This window comes from Tetrao urogallus (genome assembly GCF_951394365.1).
Source record: "Tetrao urogallus genome assembly, chromosome: 2".
Taxonomy (NCBI): Eukaryota; Metazoa; Chordata; class Aves; order Galliformes; family Phasianidae; genus Tetrao; species Tetrao urogallus.
The window spans coordinates 15,475,621-15,496,966 of NC_136814.1; the positions used below are offsets into that span (position 1 = coordinate 15,475,621).

Genomic DNA, 21,346 nt, shown 5'->3' on the forward strand with positions numbered 1-21,346 from the left:
TTTGTTCAAGAGAAAGTTTAAATTAGAATTGTCCATGGCCCAGCTGTACCATGTCAAGAAGGAAGCTGAAAGAAGAATGCCAGTGAATGATTTCCAGCATGGGAGACAGCAGCCTGTCTCCATGTTGTGTGATAGGGCTGGGCTGATGCTGCAGCTGGATCTGTAGTACTGTCATGCACTGTCTATCCTGAGTCATCAGGTCCATTGGCATTGAGAGCTGTCTGGCTGCAGCAGGGTTGAAAGCCAGAGCAGGAGCTGCTGGCTGCTGCCACTGACAGGCTCCCAAGGTTGTTCCTGCATGGCCTGGCTGTCCCCGGGTATCCCACAGGCTTGGAGCTCCAGACCTGTCCCCTTTCCCAGTGGCAAATGATGCTGTGATGTTACAGGTAAAATGCTTCACATTGCCTCTTACTGTCCTTCACTGTACTATTTTTTACTGAGTTAATTTTTACAGGAGCTTCAGTGCTGAGTTCATTCAGTCAAGTGATTAAAATAATTTGCTCATTTGCTAAATTCGGCAGTGCAAAGAGTCAGGCTCCATGCAAGCACTGCTCAGCAGCCACTAAATGTCAGTATGTTATCAACATTATTCTCAACCAAATCCAAAACACGACACCACACCAGCCACTACAAAGGGAGCTAACTGTACCCCAGCCCAAATCAGGACACTTGCTTTCTGTTCCAGGTGTTGGCAAGGACACTCAGGAAAGCCTCTGCCATACAAAAGCTGCTCTGGGTCTGTTCACTCTGATTTTCAAAGTTCTGCCCTTCAGAGGTGAGCATGACCCCAGGGACTGCTGTCACTTGGGGCTGCTTGGTTCTCTGGAGAGGAGGGTTTGCTGGTGAGCGGATGTACCAGCAATGATATTTCCTGTGAAAAGAGTCCTACAAAAGGGGCTGGGAACTGTGGGTCTCTCATCCTGTGCTCTGCCCCACAAGCCAGGAGCGCATCTGTCATAGTCGGGTCAAATGCAGCAGATCATGTTTGAGGGGTTGTTCTGTTAGGGCAGATGGCTGATACAAGATGATGTGGCAAGGGGTGGGTCTGAAGGATAGTTCTCAGCACCGAGCTAATATGACAGTGGATTGTATGAGCAAAAAGAGCACTAGGGACGGTCAAGAGAGTGTCACGGAAGGGCACAGACGCATGGCTGGAGACACTAAGCTGGCTTTGGTTGGCGGCACGGACACTGGCTTGTCTTGGTGCAAAAGGTGTTTCAGTGACAGACATTTCTGGGTCGTGCTTGGGGTTTGCAAGAGGCAGGACACTTGGCTTGTCCTTTCTAAGTAGAGAGTATTACTATATATATATATATATATATATATATAAATTATAAGAATATAATATAAGTAGTGCCCATTATATATTGTGGCTAAAGGTTGAAAAGGATCCTGCAGCCTTCAGAGAGGCACTGTGTGTCCCTGCTGTGTCCAGGGCTGTCCCTGTGCTGTGGGTGCAGATGGAGGAGCAGGGTACCACCACTGAAGCACATGGGAGCTGTGAGGCTCTGCTCACCAGGGGCCAACACACAGTGGTGTGGGTGGCCTTCCGAGCTGTCATAACCATCTTGTGTGGCGTTGATCTGGGTCTGGAGACTGAGTGGTAGCCCTTCATTAACAGAAGCGTGGTTTACTTGGGGTAACAGTGTCTTTGGTGTTACTCCTTTCCAACACGGAGCTATTTTCTCAGTGTAAATCTCTGTAATAAGATGGTTCCGCATCTGCTTACAGCCTGAACAGCTCAGCAGTAGCTCAGTGGCCCCTTAGCACACTTCTTTCTTCCCTGTACAGTTTACTGTCTCATGGCATGATCCCACCGCTATCCCACGTGCAAGGACATGGATGTCCACCGGAGGCCTTGCTCCACGCATCCACAAACTGCAGTCAAATGAATCTTGCAAACACAATAAAAGTCCCGTTGTGGATCTGATGAGTTTGGTTTCCAACGAGCTTCTTCTGGCTTAACTGCAATGTGCCCATGCTTGATCTGCTGCATTCACAAAGCATGTGGAGACCACCTGGGCACCTGTGATCACGTCTGTTTCCCAGCAGCTGCACACAAGAGGAGAGCTTGGGTTTCTGCTCAGGTCTTTTCTTCTTCTGTGTGCTGTGTCACCAACAGCAGGGTGGGTGCCCACGTGCTCCCTGCTTGCTGGCTCCAGGGTCCTCTGCAGAACCCCGAATGGCTTTTTGCTCTCCCTCAGCCTCTTGCTGACCACTGAAGGGCTGGGACTGTGCTAGCAGGAAAGCAGAGCCGACATTCAGTTAAGTTGACAGCATTTGCATGAGCTTTGGGTCTTGCATCTTTGTGATGCTAGAAAACAGCCCTGGTTCCAGGCTGCGCTGATCCATGGTCTCAGGCACAGCCAGGACACTACGAAATGGCAGCAATTCGCACACTACAGCTCTCCCATCCCCTCATTTGTAGCTTCCCTCCTCTAGTAAACCTGGTCTGCAGTCACTCTTTAACCCCTGCAGATCAGTCCCTCCCCGTCTGGGTCTTCATAGCTGTCCTGGATGTCTGCACAACTCAAGGAACACCTGGCCCCTTTGCAGGCTGCTGCTCTGGGATATGAGGAGCATTTCCCCTTCTATTTCTGGAGCTGCAAATGTCTGCAGAGGAGGCTTAAGGCAGACATTGATGCCTTCTGTGCTAAAAGGAGGAAGGGAGCTACCACGGCAGATCCACTGGGTTCCTGGCAGGGACCATGGTGTGAGCACATCCTCCCTATAACTCCTGAACCAGAATGAGCAGAAGGCCTGAGATTTCAGCTTGCCTCACCTCTACCCCAGCTGCAAAGAGGAGGCAGGGGCTAGTGGCACTCGGGGACATGGCTGCAAAGGCAGAGGCTCCCAGACTGGCATCTGCAGGTGGTGTGAAGAGCTCTGCAGGGCATGGGGTTAGGCAAGGAGTCCGCATTTTAAACAAGCCCATGCATGAGAACCGGTGTGAGGGACACTGCTGTCCTGTGCAACCTGGGCTGCTGCTTCTCCGGACAGGAATTGGAGCTGAAAACGCAGATAATTTTGTAAATCTCCTTTTAACACATTAGCATGGGATTCTACACTCAGACATCACAGCTGGCACACCGACGTTGATTTCCTTCACCTCCAACACAGTCCGACAAAGCCTTTTGGCCCGGAGACAGGACTCTTGCTCCTTGGTACTGTCTGGGATCGTGACTGGGTCCCAAGGCTGAATCTCTCTACATATCTCCTTTGCATTCTTTAGGAAAGCAGCTCGAGAATGTTTACACACTGCAAACAGAATGTACAACTCTGACCAGGAACCACAATCCGGTTCAACTGCATGGCAAATTTCTTGGCCATCGAATCAGGCATGCATCACAGAGGCCCCGTCTGTGTACAGATCCACCTGGCATTGCTCATACCTTCAAATCACGTCTTAAAAAGAATATACAACGATGCCATTTCTTGTTCATACCAGACACAGTTGTCATTAGATTTATTATTAATGGGGGGATTCTTGATCATGCCATTAAAAGCCTGTCTACCTTTTCACTGGTGTCTTCTCCCATTTATTGGTGTTGCAGAATTCACCTGAATTTTTGCCCTCCCCTCCCCTCCCCCCCCCCCCCAGCTCAGGCTGCCCAGGGCCCCAGCCAGCCTGGCCTGGAGCACCACCAGGGATGGGGCACCACAACTTCTCTGGGCAGCTGTGCCAGGGTCTCGCTGCCCTCTGAGTAAAGAATGTCCTCCTCACATCTGACCTACACCTCCCCTCTTTGTGACTAGTGCTGAAATACCTCATTGAAACACGTGAGTACGTGGTAACATTTCCCAGCTGGTGTAATCATGGTCTAATGCACTGAGTGTTTGCTTGGAGGCTTCAGATGACAAAAAAAACTAAAGGATAAGAATATAATTTGTAGCAGTCACTGTGACTTTATGGAACTTGACATTGTTAGGCAAATGTGGTGGCACTTTCTTTTATATATCACCTGTCTAATCTTACATGTCATTTGACTAAATATCCTCAACACCCTCTTTCCCCTCTAATTCTTTACACTGAGCTGCACCTCTCACAGATAGGAGCTACCAGCCCCAGCAGGGCCCCAGCACACAGCTGGGATAAAGCAGCCCTTCATAACCCAATTAAAGAGCAGTGAGGAGCAGCAGCTTGGCCTCCTTTGAATAGGCTGACTTTTCTGACAGGAGAACACCTGCAGCTCTTCTCAGCTTTAAAGAACTGTGAAAAATCAGAGCACAGAAAAGAAGAAAAGTGCTCCTTTGGAAAGATGATCTTACGATGACAGGTTTTAATCCTTCTCCCATAGCCCAGAAAGCAGAGTTAGTTGGCTTCGGTGCAGAATCTAAATCCGCAGAAAGAAGCACTGGGCTCTACAAAGCCCACATCAGTGAACAGGCAGATGAAATCTGAGCAGTCTCCAGAGAAATGCTGAAGTGATTGTCATCTGCATGGTTCTGGCTGATGGAGAAAGGGGTAGGAGGCAGGTTTAAAGAGCAGCATTCCAACAGCCACGTTCCCTGATGTACTCTGAAGGCCCAGGCAGAACAGATGGATGGGCAGACCAACACGTTGCAAAGTTGCGAAGACTGTCTGAGAAGACTAGGTCTGAAGAAGTTGAAATGAATGGCTGAGAAGGCTTTGAGGTAAGGACCAGCTGGGAATGGCCTAGGAAGGGAAGGGAAGGGAAGGCTGAGCAGAGCTGTGGAGTTATTGGGATGCAGTGAGCCACATGGGAAGGGAAACTCCCCAGGTTGGCTGTCGGACCTCGCTTTGCTTGCTCTGTCATTACATACAAATCACTCTTGGCAGCCACTCAGCCCAGCTCCTGCTTCAGTGGAAGAAAGTGTGTGACTATGTACTTTCACACCCACACCTTTACTCTCTGCACAGGGTTTCCAGAAACAACTTTCTAACCAAAACTAAATCCTTGCCCTAAGCTCCCTCAACAGCATTACGTGACTGTTTGAGGTAAAACCCTGCTGTTAATTTCAGTTGCAGTATATTAGGGACACTAAAGTGTCTTCACTGCCCTGCACAGCCTTACCTGCCCCTTTAGTGGTCCAGGAGCCCACTAAATGCCTGGGTCCCCTGTCTCCAGCCCCTTCTGCTCCAGACTGGGCTCTCCGGTTGGGCCCATGTCCCAGCTCATCCCCTGGCTGTGTCTGGGGTTGCTGATGGACCTGGCTCCAACAGCTCCTCCGGCTGTGCTGCTATTGGCCACTGAAGGATATTTTCTCTCCACCAGTAGCTGGCCTTCTGAAACAGAGAAGAAAGACTGCTGAGGAAAATGATATGGATATGAAGCTTCTGTTTTCATATGTGAGCAGTCAGCGTGATCTCACTGGTACGAGGCAGGTCCAAGCCACGAGACAGGTCCAGGGTCGAGAGCCAAGTGGTAGGGCAGAGTCACAGCAGTTGTACGTGCAGTCCATTAACTACATGTAGTGACCCACTACGAAAACATGTTTGCGTTAGAGAAATACAGCAGTCAAGCAACATGTTCTTAGCAATTGCAGTATGAAGAGAAGGGCTCCAGGGGTTACAGAGCAATGGACTGTAACCTCATTTTTGATGGGGAGGCTGGATTTGCTCTGCAGTTAAAATATGCAACAGCATATCAATGAGAATCCCTGTTCCTTGCTTTTAGAAAACCAGTGGGGAAGAAAAACGATTTGCCCTTTAGTTCGACTTGAGTTTAAACTGTAACCCTGGAAGGATGGTGCTGTCGGGTGACCCTGCTCCACTCTCACCTCATTTCCCTGCTCCCATCCAAAGATGAGCACCGATACACTCAGTAGTGCAGACTGGGGCAGCATGTTAGTTAAACATGGATGACCAGGAATGCTGCTGAGACAAGCAAAGATCTCCTAAGGCCACAGCATGCCATCCTTTGTCTTATAAGCCTGAACCTGAGCGTTCAGCCACAACCAGAAAGACCCTAAGAACTGCTTCAGCCCTTCTTATCTCCACCTGCTGCTCTGCAGCCCTTTGGTCTCTGGCCCAGTACAGCCTCAGGGCAGGTGCCTGCCTGCATCAGCACCCCTGAACACTCAAGACCACAGGATTGCTGTAGGAGGGAAGACATAGGGAAACAAGGTAGAACTCCCTACCCTCCCAACTCCCAGTTTAACCAGCCTTGATATTGCTTCTTTCTGAGCTTGCTTGTTTGTGGGGCAGAGCCCTTTGTGCTAAGTGCTAGTGATCCTCCAGCTGGGTCTCTACTGGACAGGGAGAAGGGTGGGCAGCTCCTGACTGACTTGAAGTACCTAGAGCTGCTAGACTTCTTTGTCCCTGTCTCATGGAGTAGAGATTGTCCTTTGAACCACGCTGTTTGTGTGACCCAAGCTGCACCAGCTCTGTTGCTGCACCTCCCCATTTGCTGCATCAAGGCTTTTGCCCAGCAACTGTGCAATATGGAACTCAAAGTTACATGTGGTACATATCCTTTGTCAACTTTGACCTTTCATGACAGGTTTCTCCAACTAACTTTCAGCTTCTCAGATGCATGGTTTGTTCTTGTTCTGCAGTGGCTCTGGCTGAATAAAGAGCCCATGGTGTTGGCTAAGAGCACACAAAGAATAGAAATGCAAATTGAAGACCTGTCTCTTCTAGGAGCTCTTTCTGGTGGTGCTGGAAGAGCCGTGGTGTGAAACCCCAGTGGCAGCAGTACCTCTAGCCTTGCTGAGGGCTGTAGGTCCCTCATTGGGTTGCTGTATTGATCCCCAACCAATTGGTCTCCATTCAGAGACACATTTCTCATCTCTTCTGGGTGCTCTGTCCTCTGCATATCTCTTGCTCCCAGGTCATGACTTGAGACAAGCCATACTAAGAACACAGCTGATGCACAGCAATCAGGCTTTGGTGCTCACAGGCATCCTCCATGCTGGGGGGCACCACTGCACTTCCGGGGGCCCGTTTTCTGTCCAGCTGTACAGGCTGGTGATCAGCTCACACAGCAATGTTTCTGTGCCTGAGAGAAAGCAGAGTGTGATGTCCCTGCACCAGAAACAATGGTGCTGTTTTTTTTCCCCACAGCCCTTTACCAATGTGGCTCTCCCTCCAAAAAACCACCACAGGAGGAAAGGACTCTTTTTTTTTTTTTTTTTTTTTTTTTTTTAAAAAAAAAAGGTGCTTTGTGCTGGATCTGCTTGAAATAGATGTGTATGCACACGGAATGACTTGGAATGATTTCTTTGGCTCTACCCCAAATTGAGTGTTTCACTGTGACTTTTGAAAGCCTTGCTGTGAGATCTCAAAGTCCAAGGAAGTGGCTGTATGAAAAGCCATGGGAAGCTGAGCTCCAAGGACAGAGACAACTTTTCAAGCTCATGTTGCTGCTCCTTGGTACATAGCTGCTCTGAATGAGCAAACTCTATAGGAAAGATGAAATTTGAAGATCTCTTACTGGAAATTGGTGGCTTTGGCAGATTTCAGATTTTGATTTTGTTAATCCTCTGCCTCCCAAGAATCAACCTTCCCATGCATTTCCTATTACACAACTTTCTTGCTGCTACTCCCTCTCACCATTGTGCAATTCCACATCAGGAAGAATTTGTGAACCTCACCACGGAGGAAATTCTGCTCATCAGCATCCCCCGGGAGCCCGATGGCATCTTCAGGTCTTGTGAGATGTTCTCACAGCCTCAGTTTCACCTACTTCTCAATTCCTCTCTGCAAGCAGACAACGACTCCGTCACCCAGGACTGCCAGTATGGGTGGGTCTACGACCACTCGCAGTTCACCTCCACCATCTCCACTGAGGTAACTCCTGGCTTGTGATCTAGCTGAAAATGAAATTAGCTCAGTGTTTTGAGGAGATGAAGAGGTGTTCACAAGGTGCACAGAATCGAAGGGGAATCTTTGCATTTTAACCAGTGGAAAGTACTTGCTTAGAGAAGATGGCTTGGGATGGGGAAGTTCTCTTGAGCTCAGAGGTAGATACCAACATTTCTCATAATGAGCACCTCCAGGTGATTGAGAGACTGGGGATGGGGGGAGGAGAGTCTGCCATGGGATTTTCTTTGCTTGGGCCATGTGGCATTGGCACAGGATCACACCCTGTAAGGATGTCATCTGACTCTGTGGCTTTCTTGATTTTCCAAGCACTTTGTTACTTCCCTTGTCTGCCTCTCCTCTCTGGTCTCCTGCTCCCTTGCTTCTCCCCAAGATCAAGCAGCCTTTCTCAATTTCCCTGCTTGTTCTATTCCTGCCCTTTAAGATATCTTTGGTGTTTTACGTTTGTTGACTGCGTGACTTGATGGGAAGCAGACCTCAGCAAAGCTGTTGACTCACAGCGACTTTATCCTTCTAGAAGACAATTTTCAGATTTAGAGAGTCCATCAGTCCAGTTGTCACCAGAGTGCTGATGAAATGTGCTCTCGGAGGGCTCCTGGTGAGGTGCAGCACTCTGGTCAGCCATAACCTTGAGTCTGCCCAAGGTCCCTGCCCATCAAACATTAACCACCAGCCCTCTGAAATGCTTCGTTAGGGCTTAGAATGATACCTCTGGGTATTAAAGCTTTACCTGCAAGCTGTACTTTTCTTCCTGGAAAGGCAGCCCAAAGCACAGTAGGTCTTAGGGAAGGGAACACTTTGGTCAGACAAAAAGAAAATGGTTGGTTCAGAAACAACATCAGCTGGCCATGCTTTCACTGAGGCAAGTCTTATCCTGGAGCAAATGCCTCCTACCCACCACTCAGCCTCTGGTTTTGGCAAGCATAGAGATGGATGCTGGGAGTGCACCAGGTCTGCACCTGATTTCCACGCTGTTTCAGGGAGAAAGATGTAAAGCACCCTTGGAGAAAAAGGCAGAATAAATGCTCTGCTTCAGAGGCACTGGACTCAGAGCCTTATGATACTGCACTCAGGCTGAGTTCAAGAGGCCATGGACTTACTGTGGAGTCTTTCTGTCTTGGATCCAAAAAGGTTGTTCAAGGTCTGGCTGGCCTTGTCAGAGAGGCTGCAAGGTTGGGTTGATGATTAAGTTAAGTTTTGTCAAGTTACACACATATGAAAAATTAACTCTGCAGCTTGGTCAGAGCATTCTCTAATGATCAGCAACATTTGCACCTCCAAGGAAGAAAAATGATGCTAATTAACTCAATTAAAAAGAGTGCCTAGACCACTCTCTCCATAGAAATAAGTAAGTTATAAGCATCAGGAGTGAGTCTGACTCCCCTCTGTCTTCCTTTCTTCCTTCACAGACTACTTGGAGGAAATTGATCAGGGCATCACTAACTGGATGGCATTCTATAAAGTACATTGTAGCACAAAGAATCAGAGAATTGATTAGGTTGGAAGAGAACCTGAAGATCACTAAGCCCAAACATCACCCTGACCTACCCAGTCCCAACACTAAATCATGTCCCTCAGTGCCACATCCATGTGTCTGTTGATTAACCCCATTGCTGCCCTGGGCAGTCCATTCCAATGCCTGACCACCCTCTCTGAGAAGAAATTTTTCCTGGTATCCCAACTAAACTGCATCTGGTTCAACTTGGGAAGGGATTTGAAGGGGGACAGAGGCTGGACTGGGCCTCAGTGTCACTTTGGCCTTGTGTTTCAGTGGGACCTCGTGTGTGAGCAGCGTGGGCTGAACCAGGCGACCGCGACCTTCTTCTTCGTTGGAGTCACGATCGGGGCTGTGGTGTTTGGATACCTTTCGGACAGGTTTGACCCTCTCAGGCTGTCCACAAAGGCTGCAGTTTCCTGGCAAGGCCTTCACACACATGACTTGCAAAAGCAATGAGAGGGGCAGAAAAAGGAGGAAACACGGTCGTAAATGGAGAGCTCAGTCTTCCACATCCAAACTGGATTAAAGTCATACTGAGAAGTAATGCAAGGGCTAAATGCTGAGTTAGAGTTGTGGATTGCTTCATGGGGCAGCCAGTTAAGAGCCCACGTGAGAAGCTGCTCTGGCCATGGTGAGGATAAGGTGCATTGCAACAATGACAGTAGCGCAGAATTGCTGCATCCACTGTCTGCGAGACATTTCAGGAAAGATAACTGCTTAAAAAGGAGAAAGATGATTAAAACAAAGCTGAAACAAGCAGCTGAGAATTAAATCCTGACAAGCTATCTGGAAATTATCTAAGGGTATACAAGTGAGGGGCTTAAAGCAAATACGTGTCAAGTCCAAAAAAGATCTCAAGAAAGCAAAAATTGTCATTACTAGAGAAGCAGGGTAAAGCAGGGTAAACTCTTCAAGGAAGAGTTAAGACCATGGCCTGATAAGGAAAATAGGAGCAAACCTTTTCTCCCTGGTTAAATGTTAGAATGTGATAATGTAAAGGGGAAAAAAAGCCTGAGTAATAACCTAGAATGGGCATCAATTAAGAAATCAAATATTTCTGCAAATGGCAGAACCTTCCACTGAATATGCAGAGCAAGCATGCAATCAGGATGTGCTGTTCTCTTTACACTACTCAATATTTAATGGCTGTGTTTCCTGTGCAGGAAACTATTTGATTCCCTCCTGATTTCCTTTCTCTGGGACCAAAGGAACATTAGGGTGAGGCAGGCTGCAAAATCACTTCACAGCAGAAGGGAAACTATGTGCACCATACAAACCTGCCAGTCACTTCCGTATCTTTTCTTCTATCTGTTTCAAATCAGTTTTTATACAGGTCCCCAAGGAAGACCTTGGGAACTGCCAGCCAGGCAGCCGGCATCCAGCTCTAATGAGTGAATTGGTAGAAACAATTCTGAAGGGCTGAGCCAGTGTCCATAGGACTTCTATTCCTCTTTTGCGTAAGATTCATACCCTACAAGCAGATTGGATTTCTTTGAAGATGTTCACAGGTGTGTGAACAGAGGAGATATCATCTGTAAGAGGTTTCCTTACAAAAGGCTTCAAAAGAAAAAGGATATCCCTGCATGGCTAAATAATTGATCAAAAGCGGGGAAGGAGCAGGGAGGGATAAGCATTGAGTTGTTACAGTGAAGGGACATCTCTGGGGACCTGTTAATTGGATGTGTGCTCGTCAGCATATTCATAACTGATCTGTAAAAGGAGTGAGTGGGAAGGGGCTGCTGAGTGACCAGGCTGGTAGAGACAAAATCTGAGAGTGAAGAACTACAGAAGGATCCTGTGACTGGGTGGAAGCATTAAAAGACACACTTTCAGGGTAGGTTAATGTAAAACAAAGAAATGCGTCCAACTTCACATGTAAAATAGAGCTGTCCATAGTGGCTCAGGAATAAGACTTAGAAGTTACAATAACAAGCTTCTGGCAAATATCTTATAGTGTTAGAATCACCAAGACTGGAAAAGACCTCCAGGATCATCCAGTCCAACTGTATACCTACCACCAATATTTGCTTACTAAACCATGTTCCTCAGTACAACATCTCAATGATTCTAGAATGCCTCCAGGGACAGTGACTGCACCACCTCCCCTGGCAGCCTGTGCCAGCGCCTGGCCACTCTTTCAGAGAAGAAATTTTTCCTAATATCCAACTTGAACGTCTCCTGGCACAACTTGAAGCCCTCTAGTTCTGTCTTCTCAGTGATGAGTAGCAGCTGGGGAAGCAAATGCATAATTCAGAATTGTTCGGAAAGGAATATAAAACTAAAGTGAACATAACCATGCAGAAGCATGTATATATGTGATGGCCCCACATCTGGAATGCTGTGTGCAGTTTTGTTTTCTCTTCAATCTCTTCCCCACTTATACCTACTATAAACTCCTCAGGTTTATAGTAGAAGGGAAAAAAATGTGATGACAAAAAAGAGTAAGTTAAGGGTTGACTGCTGAGTAGACAAACCAGGACCTTCAGTCTGCTAAAGAGGCAGATAAAGAGGGTTTGGCAGCCAGCTGTGCCTTTGTCAGCAGCCTGACTGCACTGCCATTCTGGGCCATGCTGTAAACCACAGCAAACGGATCAAGCAGCTTGGTGTTGGTTGCCTACAAAATTCCAGATATGGCAATAGGTCTTCCATCTTCCTGGGGGTGCTTAGAACTTTGTAGTGCATATTCAGTCCCATTGCCATCGTGGTTTCCTCATCTGCAAGATGACATTTCTTTGGCTTCATTCTCATCTCAGCCTCCTCCAGCTGTACCCATTTAAAGTGGAGAGCAGAAATGCTTAGGGGGTTTTTTCAGCTCAAGAAGTGACCATTTCCTCCTGCCATCTGGTTATTAATGTATTGTTTACCCATGCGAAGGCCTCCCCTCCTCTCCTGTACCAGCTTAGTTTCTATAAGAACCTCTGCTGGGAGGGTGGTTTTGGCAGCTTTGGGAAATCCAAGCATTCTGAATCAATCAGAACTTTCTCATTACATTTGACTTCTCCTGCAGTGAACTTCAACAGATAATGAGCATTTTCTTTACAAAAGCCATGCTGATACCTGCAGCATTTGCTTACCTGTGTCAACAAATTCTAATTTTTAACATTATCTTTACCCACTTAATCAGTATCAATACTAGATCTGTTAAACCTCAGATTCATGCCCCCACATCTCCCTCAGGACACTGTAAAAGCAACCTTTCTCTTCTCTAATAGAGAAGAGGTCCCACTCCCCCGTGCAAATTGTAAAGTGCGTACTGCACCACCTCTAGTGCTTCAGGCTGAGAGACATCTGGTCCTGCCATTTTGCTACAGCTCAGGTTCATTCTGATCCAAGCTTCCACAGACTCCTGCACTTGAGAACACTTCTGCTGACAAATCTTACCCCACCAAACCCTCCAGCCCTTTATTGAGAACATACCTATGCAAAAGAATAGAAATCTGGAAAAAAAAAACGAAATCTGGAAAAAAAAAACTGTTATTACCTGTTCTTGTCCAGATTCTCCTTTTGTGCCTTGTTATCATACCTCATTGGCTGCATCACGCTCTGGCAGATTCCCAGATTGGGATATTTATGAGAATTGCTTTTCTATTCATTTTTATCCTTGCACAGTTTGCTCTTTTTATTATATTTTCCACATACAAACGTTCAGAGGTTGGGCTTTTCCACTTCTCTCTCTCTCTTTGAAGGCAATTTTAACCGCATTTCTTCTGGCAGCCTCCTTGTAGCTGTTCGATCCTGTCAGCTTCCCTCTGGTTCCGTTAGCAGGTGGTGTGCGTTTGCTGCGAGAGTCTAGTAATGGGTCCATAAATAGCAGCCTTGTGCTCTGCAGGGAATTTTGTATTTTGATATGTTCCTTCTGTATTTTTGAACCATATCTTAATTTCAAAAATGTATTTTTGTTAGCACTTACACTCTTGGAAATGGGATCCAGCACTGGTGGGTTTCTGGATGCTTGCTGCACTGACCCAGGTGCATCACTTCCGCAGTCTGGGTCTGTTTAAATTTCACAGCAGATCCAGAAAACTGCCTGGGCTATCACCACGAGTTGATTCTTCTCCAGCAGACATGTTAACTAGCTGCTGCATGAGGTTACCTGTGACTGCTCTTAAGAATGTGATGGTAGCAGCATGTCCCAACACATAATTTCACTCCCTGGTGTAAAGGTCCTTGCCACCATCCCTATCAGGTGGCCGCTGGGAGAATGCCAGAAAGTCCCTCCAGACTGAATGTGACCTGTTGACAGATTTAATTACTAGGCCAGTTTCAAACCATCACATGCAGGGCTGATATTTGCTGGAAGGTCCTCTCCACTTCTGGATAGTTTGTCAAAATTTTCATTTGAAATCCCATGTCGAATTTTACAGTGTTTGTGTAGAAACACATACGGACATTGTTGGCATGAGAGTGAATGCCAAAGCACATCTGCATGTATTTGACTTCCTGTATTTCTCTGCATTCTCCCTACAGGACTCTGCACAGGGTCAGGTCATACAATTTCCAAAGTCCTTGAGGAGTGACCTCAGCATGCATGTTCAAGCTGACATCACTTATTATCATAGTGGCATTGAATGGGGTGCCCAGTATATCATTCTTTTTTATCAATGCTTCTCTTTCCATTGGAGAGACTCATGCCCAGTGCTCATGGGGCTTCCTGACCCTTTTAATGGGATCACATCGCTGCAGCACTGGCAATATCCAGCAAATCCCTCCACTCTGGGGTACCACATAATCTTTGCAGTGCAGACTATGCATCAACCTCCTTAAGTCTCTGCTTTGCCTCATTTCATTCCCTACTCCTGGGACACATTTCCAGCCTGTAAATAACCCTGTCTGTGCTTTGATAGGTTCGGCCGGAAATCTATCCTCATGCTGTCACTTGTGTTATCTGTCACATTTGGGATGCTGAGTGCCTGCTCCGTCTCCTACAGCATGCTGGCTGTCACAAGAACCCTCACCGGGGTGGCCCTGAGTGGTGTGTCCCTGATCATCTTGCCTCTGGGTAAGTATGGTGAGGCTGTGGGAGTACAGGTGCCCACTTCTTCAAAAGAGCAGTCGGGCACTGGCACAGGCTGCCAGGGAGGTGGTGGAGTCACCATCCCTCGAGGTGTTCAAGAACCACAGAGATATGGCACTGATGGATGTGATCAATGGGCATGGTGGGAATGGGCAGTGACAGTTGGACATGATGATCTTAGAGGTCTTTTCCAACCTTTATGATTCTACGATTCCGGCCAGCAGTTCCTGTTAATCACCATTCTTAATGCTTTAAAATCTATAGATGAAGTATCTGCCCTTTTCCTCTGATACTGGGTTCTCATTTTTCACATGCAATTGAAGAAATTCACCAGTTGAGCAGGAGCAGGATGTTGGGTCATTCATAGCATGCTTCTTCCTGTCCAGTCTTAACTTTGCAGCAATTGTTTCCATCACATTCCTTATCTGTATTCTTAGAAAGGCTGGAAAAGGAAAGAACACGAAAATAAAATCTCTGTGAGGCAAACTTGAAGCTAAGAAATTTAAGTAATGACATAATTAAAACAAGCTCCAAACGCCAAGCTACCCAACATAGCATCAGATGATTTTATAGGTATGTTTAGAATGCCCTGGGCAAGAGTCACAATACCTTAGAGCATATTACATGTGCTGCAGAAATTTCCAGAAATTTTGCAGATACACCCAAAAACAAGCTAAAAATCAGGAAAGGACAAATACACACAAGGTATTACATGTCCCAAGGCCTGCAATGGCACATTCTTCTTGTAAAGGTGATGCCTACAATACAAATTAGAGATTGGGAAGGACATTTCTGATTGCTAGATGCTGTAGCATGATGTCAAGATCTCTGGAAGCAAATTGACTTAGTTCTCAAACAGAAGCAAGGGGATCACCCTTTGTTCTGGATTTACACGTGCATTAATGTCTGTTCCACTAAGGCCAGTTCAGCTTAATTTATGTATACTATATTAATGATATATTTCTTGAATCTGGAATAATGCATTGGCAGAGAAATTGGAAAGGCAAGATACAACTGGAGAATTAGATTAAAGATTAGTTTGATGAAGATGACCATTGGATGCTATTGAACAAGATAAAAACATATCATCTAGGGTGTTTTAGTATATGTCCAGAATTTCTTCCTTTAAAGCTTCATTTTAGTTCTTTTCAGCTTTGTCAGGAGTTAAGTCATGGATGAACATTTAAAAAGGGCAAATGTCAGTGGAACTCTGCTGGAGGAAAAGAGCAGGGATGTTGCTTCACTTTGCCCTTCTCACAAAGACCCGCAGACCCTCTCCTGGAGAAGCCCTGTGTGACCCAGCTGAATGCTGCCTCCCTCTTACAGGGATGGAGTGGGTGGACACAGAGCACCGCACCCTCTCTGCGGTCCTGACCAGCATCTCCTGGAGCGTAGGGAACATGCTGCTGGGCTTGACAGCATACCTGGTGAGGGAATGGCACTGGCTCTTGGTTGCCGTGACGGGACCTTGTCTTCTGAGCATCATCTGCCTGTGGTGAGTGCAGCAACCTTTGGCCTGCTGCTGCTGGAACAGGGGCAGGATGTCGTTCATCTTTCTGCCCTGTGTGTATGGCAAATATTGCAGTATGCATCCTGGAATTGGATCTGGCAACCCTGAAAACCTTCAGAAATGGTGGCCTGGCCTTCCTCAACCTCAGAGTTGTTGTTTGGTTCATCTTGGACATCAGTGTGGATCTGGACCCACATTGCAAAAATCTCCCAGGGTAATGGGGAGCTATAGCTGGAAGCCACATGAAATAATCTGACTGATATACATGCAGACCCCAAAATGGCATGCATAACTGATAAGCAGAAAAAGTATAAAAATGCAAATGTGACTTTCAGCTGCCTAGAGAGGCATCTACAGGTGATGGTTTACTTGCTTACTGTGTCTGTCCATCAGCATGAAGCAGCAGATGAAAAAGCTGCCCCAACCAAATAGCTACCAACAAAATCTCAAATCATATCTGTGAAAAATGGGATGCATACTGGTGCTGTTGTTAAACAATGGCTCAGAAGTAGACGTGTCCTTTCAACAGTGATGAATGGTTTCTGGCAGAGAGTAACATCTGATGCTGATCAAATTCAAGACAATTAAATTTTATGTTCTGCTGCCTTTCAGGTTTGAGGTTTTGCTCTTTTTCTAGGACACCTAGCTGTAGAAATTGAATCCTGGGAAATGTTGAAATTCATAGATACATTTGGATCCACCTTTTGAAAAATAGCTATATTTCTTTCTAGTTTGTTAATGCCTTTTATGGAAATGAGTTCTCGAAAAAATTATGCTGTCTGATCAAAATTCAAGCAACCAAGAGGTCAGTGATTGTTGGATAATTAAGTCCCTGAAGAACAGAATCAAAATTTAACACATTCATTATATATTGTTGACACTAGACATTAGACAGTCAAAAGACATAACATACTTTGGAGATGGTGGCAAGGAGCGCAAAATGCCACCTTTAATTCTTTATATTTGCCAAAGTATTAACGACTTCTGGGAGGGAGCTGAAAACTTTCCATAGTCCAGTTCTGCAAATGATTTTGCTCTACACGTCCTTTTCAGCTCCAGATTGAATAGATTGAATAGTTTGTTGATTTTACAGCAACCTGACTTAGGGCACACAAATCACCAACAGCTTATAGGGAACACAGTGGGAGAAACCCAGTGAGAGACCTCAGTGAGAGACTTTGACAAACTCATGAGCTCGGTTGATCTCTTACCCAAATATTCCTTCAAGCGTCTAACTGTACTTCAGTTGGGCTACGTTGGAATTTTTGCATATAGTTGGAATGGATCTGACTGTGAGGCATTTCCAGTGTCTCCTGGACACTGACCACTATGCAGCCCCACACATGTTCAGGCCAGCAGGGCTGCACTGGGTCAGGGCTGATAGTGCCATGTAGCTCACATGAATTGCAACCAGATAAAAGATCACAGAGAGGAACAAGGAGTTACAGATGCCAGTTTATGACTAGTGGTGAATCTTTTGCTAGGACAGAGAGAAAAACAGGAGTCACAGGACCCCCACTCAAGGCACATCTGCTAAGTAAACCTCTCCAAGTTGCTAATTAGCTGTGCAGCATTAGAGCATCCCTTGTCACTCACTGACTAGCATGGCTTCTTCACTGGGGGCCGCAGTCACAATGATTTAGACTCCAGTGGATTATCTTTTGCAGAAGGCTTTGATTGTTGTGAACAACAAATAATTTAGCAATTAACAAAGAAAGTAAGAGGTATAATCTCAGTGGGCCCACTAAATCCTTTCTACATAGTAATTTTTAATATTCTAAAATATCAGCATTTAAAGAATCTCAAAAATCATCAATATAAATCTAAATAAATCTATATATCTGAATAAATCTAAATCTAGTGTCTAAATATAAACTTTCTGGGGCCAATTTTATTTGTTAAGAACTTGAAACTTCAACCAGCTCAGCAAATTCAAGCTTTGATCAAAAATCACATTATAAAAATTTTGGCTAGACATATTTCAACTAAGAGACAAGTTCTTTAAGGGTAGAATAGCATGTATGTGTAAAGAGGGTGTCCTACTTGTCTTAATCTCGTGCACCACAGTTGTTATTCTCAGTAGAGGTTAAAGTCTCATAGAGAAGATCTCCTCTCTTTGGCCAGGGCCATGTATGTGGGGTGGAAAACATGGGGTGCCAATAGGCAAGCTGTCTTCTCTCCTCACACCAGGTGGGTCCCAGAGTCTGCCCGGTGGCTCATAGCCAACGGCAAAGTGAAACAAGCCCACAAGCATCTGCTTAGATGTGCAAGAATGAATGGAAGGAAAGACTTCACTGTCTCACTGGAGGTGAGAAACTGAAGATCCGGACACATTCTTCCTCCCATGTTTTCTCTTTCTCTCTGTTTTACTTCTACTTTATATCTGAAGTGATGCTCAACCTGCAGTGTGATCTGTGGGACACCATGGTCCGCAGGATGCCTTAGGCCATTTTGTTCTAGAAAGCATTTACATTCACTGCTAAAGAGAAAACTCACACTCGGTTCATGTAAGATCAGAATCCAACTTCAGTAGGTGGGGAGTCTTTCCATTCATCACTGTCATGGCAAGACACCTCATTGCACTGGACACTGGACTGAGTATGCAGTGAACGAAGTACAGCTTGGAAAAATAAGGAGTTGGCACAGGCCAATGCTGACTTTGCTAGTGCTCTTTCTGCCACGTGGATATGTGAGTAAGAGAGGCAAAGGGGCCATGGATGAAAAAAGAGCTCCAAAATGTTAGATAATCTCTTAAATGATGTAGGAAGACAAGCCTCTGATAACGAATGCCCAGCAAATTGTTCTGCAATAGGAATATATGGGAAACTGAATGGATTGATAAAACTAGGAAAGGCAACAGACCCCAGTCTGTCTAGGATCTCATGTCTGGATGCTAAATGTACAGCAGCTGAGCTCTTTCCTTCTTCTCACATCTCCTAGGCTCTTAGAGGAATGACTACTGAGAAAAAGCCAAGTGAGAGTTTCTCCTACATCAGCTTGTTCAGGACACCAGTCCTGCGGAAGATCTCTGTGTGCTGTGGCATAGTGTGGTAAGCAGTGTTACTTCGCACAAGGGATTCATCCTGCATTGCCCAGCTGATTTTCCCCATTTCAATCTCCATACGTTCCTTGCAGGTTTGGTGTTGCCTTCTCTTATTACGGCATGAGTATGAACCTAACTGGCTTTGGGCTGAACATGTATCTCTCCCAGTTTGTCTTTGGCATCATTGAGATTCCAGCCAAGATACTCATGTACGTGCTGATGAATCGAATTGGACGGCGGCACTGCCAGGTGTGGTCACTCATCCTGACCGGACTGTGCATAGGAGCCAATATCATCATTCCTAAACGTGAGATACTCTTCTGCTGTATGCTGAAGGGGAGGTATCCATTCTGTGCTGTGCTAGAGAAGGAAAAACATAGATCTTGCCCTATATAGAGACATCTTCCACCTGCAAGGACATTAGTGGGACAAGGCTGCTGATGTGGGCCAGCCCTATAATCTGGAGGCAGCAGATGTTCTCTAGTCACTGTGAAGCACTATAAGGCTGGTGATAACAAGGGAAGTGCCCATCCTATTATAGATATTTTCCAATGGGAAATATTGGGACTTAGCCTTCCATCCGTTCAGCTTCCACTCAAAATAGCAGTCACCAAATTTTCAGACTGATTCAGCTCTTGGATGCAGCACCTACAGGGCTCTGAAGCTTCCAGTTCTGTCTCTTGGAGCCTTCTGGCACCTGTAACCACAAGAAACTTCTTCACATTTTTCTTTGACTATTGTCATAAATGTCTTTTCTTTCCTCCCAGCTTTCACTTCTCTACGCTCTGTGATGGCCATTATGGGCAAAGGTTTCTCAGAAGCTGCGTTCACCACTGTCTACTTGTACACCTCTGAGCTCTACCCCACCGTCCTGAGGTAAGAGACACCACTGCCTGAGCGCACCGCCAGATCCTTAGTGGTATGTCACCATCTGGTCTTGGCCACTGACACAGCAGGAGGTGCTGTTGGCTAGACTGCAGGACTGATCCCTTGCCTCTAAAAGTAGCAGGTTTTGAGGATTATCTCCACCCACAAGAAATGGGCAGAAAGCTGTTATTTGCTGACCTGGGGTACGTGGGTAGGGGAATGTGTTGAATGGTGAGGAGTATTCTGTGGGACACACACTACCACACAAGATCGATAGCCCTCTGGACATCAGATGATAAAGCAGGGATTAAGTAGCCTTTTAGGAGAAAAAAGACAGTTCATTTGAAATATGTAGTTAATAATGACGTAAAATCACAGACAGGTCCTGGGATCCCTGTTTTATGCATGAAATGCCATTCACCCCCTGAAAATCATTAAGTGGAATAGGTTCCAGGTCCTATTTTTGGCCACATCTCCAGACTTTCCTAACTATAGAAGGACCAAAGGTGCTTACAGAAATCTGTAGAGCTTGGCATATGCCTAGAACTACCTGGGAGAGCAGGGACTTAAATTAATCTCAGCAGAAAAGAGGACATACGAAAGGGATGTGTAGAAAATGCACTCAGTTTTAGACTTTCAAAGAGAAAACATCTTTCGAGCAGATATTTGGGAACTATTGTCATTATATGAAGATGCAGAGAAGAAAAAAAAAAAGATAGAAAAAGTCTGGTAGAGATAAAATCTAGGGGTGAGAAATCCCAAGATTTTCTCAGCTAGTGATGAGAAATCTCTAGATCTCCCAAAAAAATAGGAGAGGGAAGAGGGACTCCATTTTTTTTTTTTTTTTTTTTTTGCAAGGTCTGATATGAAAGAAGTACCCATGTCTTTCTTGAGGTATTCTACACTATCACGGTCTCCTACCTTTTCAGGCAGAATGGAATGGGATACACCTCCTTCACAGCACGCCTCGGTGGGTCTTTGGCCCCACTTGTGTTCCTGCTGGATGATGTGTGGAAGTCTCTGCCTGAGGTGACGTACTGTGGTGTAGCGGTGTTCTGCGGCTCGGTGGCCTTCTTGCTCCCAGAGACACTCAATGTGCGCCTGCCTGAGCACATTGAGGACATCGAGAAGACACAGTGAGTAAGCTCCATCCTGTCCTGCACAAAGAGTCTGCCAAAAGAGGCAGAGAAATGTCCCGTCTACCATCTGTAATTCCACATCCATGGGCAGCAGCAGATCAAGTGACACTCCAGCAGGGATTGGGACTGCTAGGCCCTTTGCTCTTTTATCCACCAGCCCAAAAAGCATCTGGGGGTGTCAGCTGGCAGCTGGCTGAACATGAGTCAGCAGTGTGCCCAGGTGGCCAAGAAGGCCAACAGTATCCTGGCTTGTATCATTAGGAGCTGAGTGGTGAGATGAGGCACTGAGGGGCATAGTTAATGGGAATGATGGAGGTGGGATGGTGGTTGAACATGATGATCTTAGAGGTCTTTTCCAACCTTGATTCTATGACTCCATGATAGATTCTTTCCTTCCAGAGTGAAAGGACCGCTACAAACCAGTGCTCCTGAGGGTTTGCCATTACAGTCTCTTCTGAAGTGAAGGACTCCATGGAAAAGCCATAGACA

At 46.0% G+C, this 21,346-nt stretch overlaps 1 protein-coding gene across 1 annotated transcript; it reads left to right on the forward strand.

Annotated features, from left to right (window-relative positions):
• Positions 1 to 7,375: 7,375 nt before the first annotated feature.
• On the forward strand, positions 7,376 to 21,320 carry SLC22A7 (solute carrier family 22 member 7; the record flags this gene model as incomplete). Its single annotated transcript, XM_079550524.1, has 10 exons — positions 7,376 to 7,753; positions 9,558 to 9,661; positions 14,129 to 14,283; positions 15,625 to 15,793; positions 17,999 to 18,116; positions 18,749 to 18,858; positions 18,944 to 19,158; positions 19,619 to 19,727; positions 20,648 to 20,854; positions 21,257 to 21,320. The coding sequence occupies 10 exons, from the start codon at positions 7,376 to 7,378 to the stop codon at positions 21,318 to 21,320; spliced, it is 1,629 nt and encodes a 542-aa protein (XP_079406650.1).
• Positions 21,321 to 21,346: the final 26 nt, after the last annotated feature.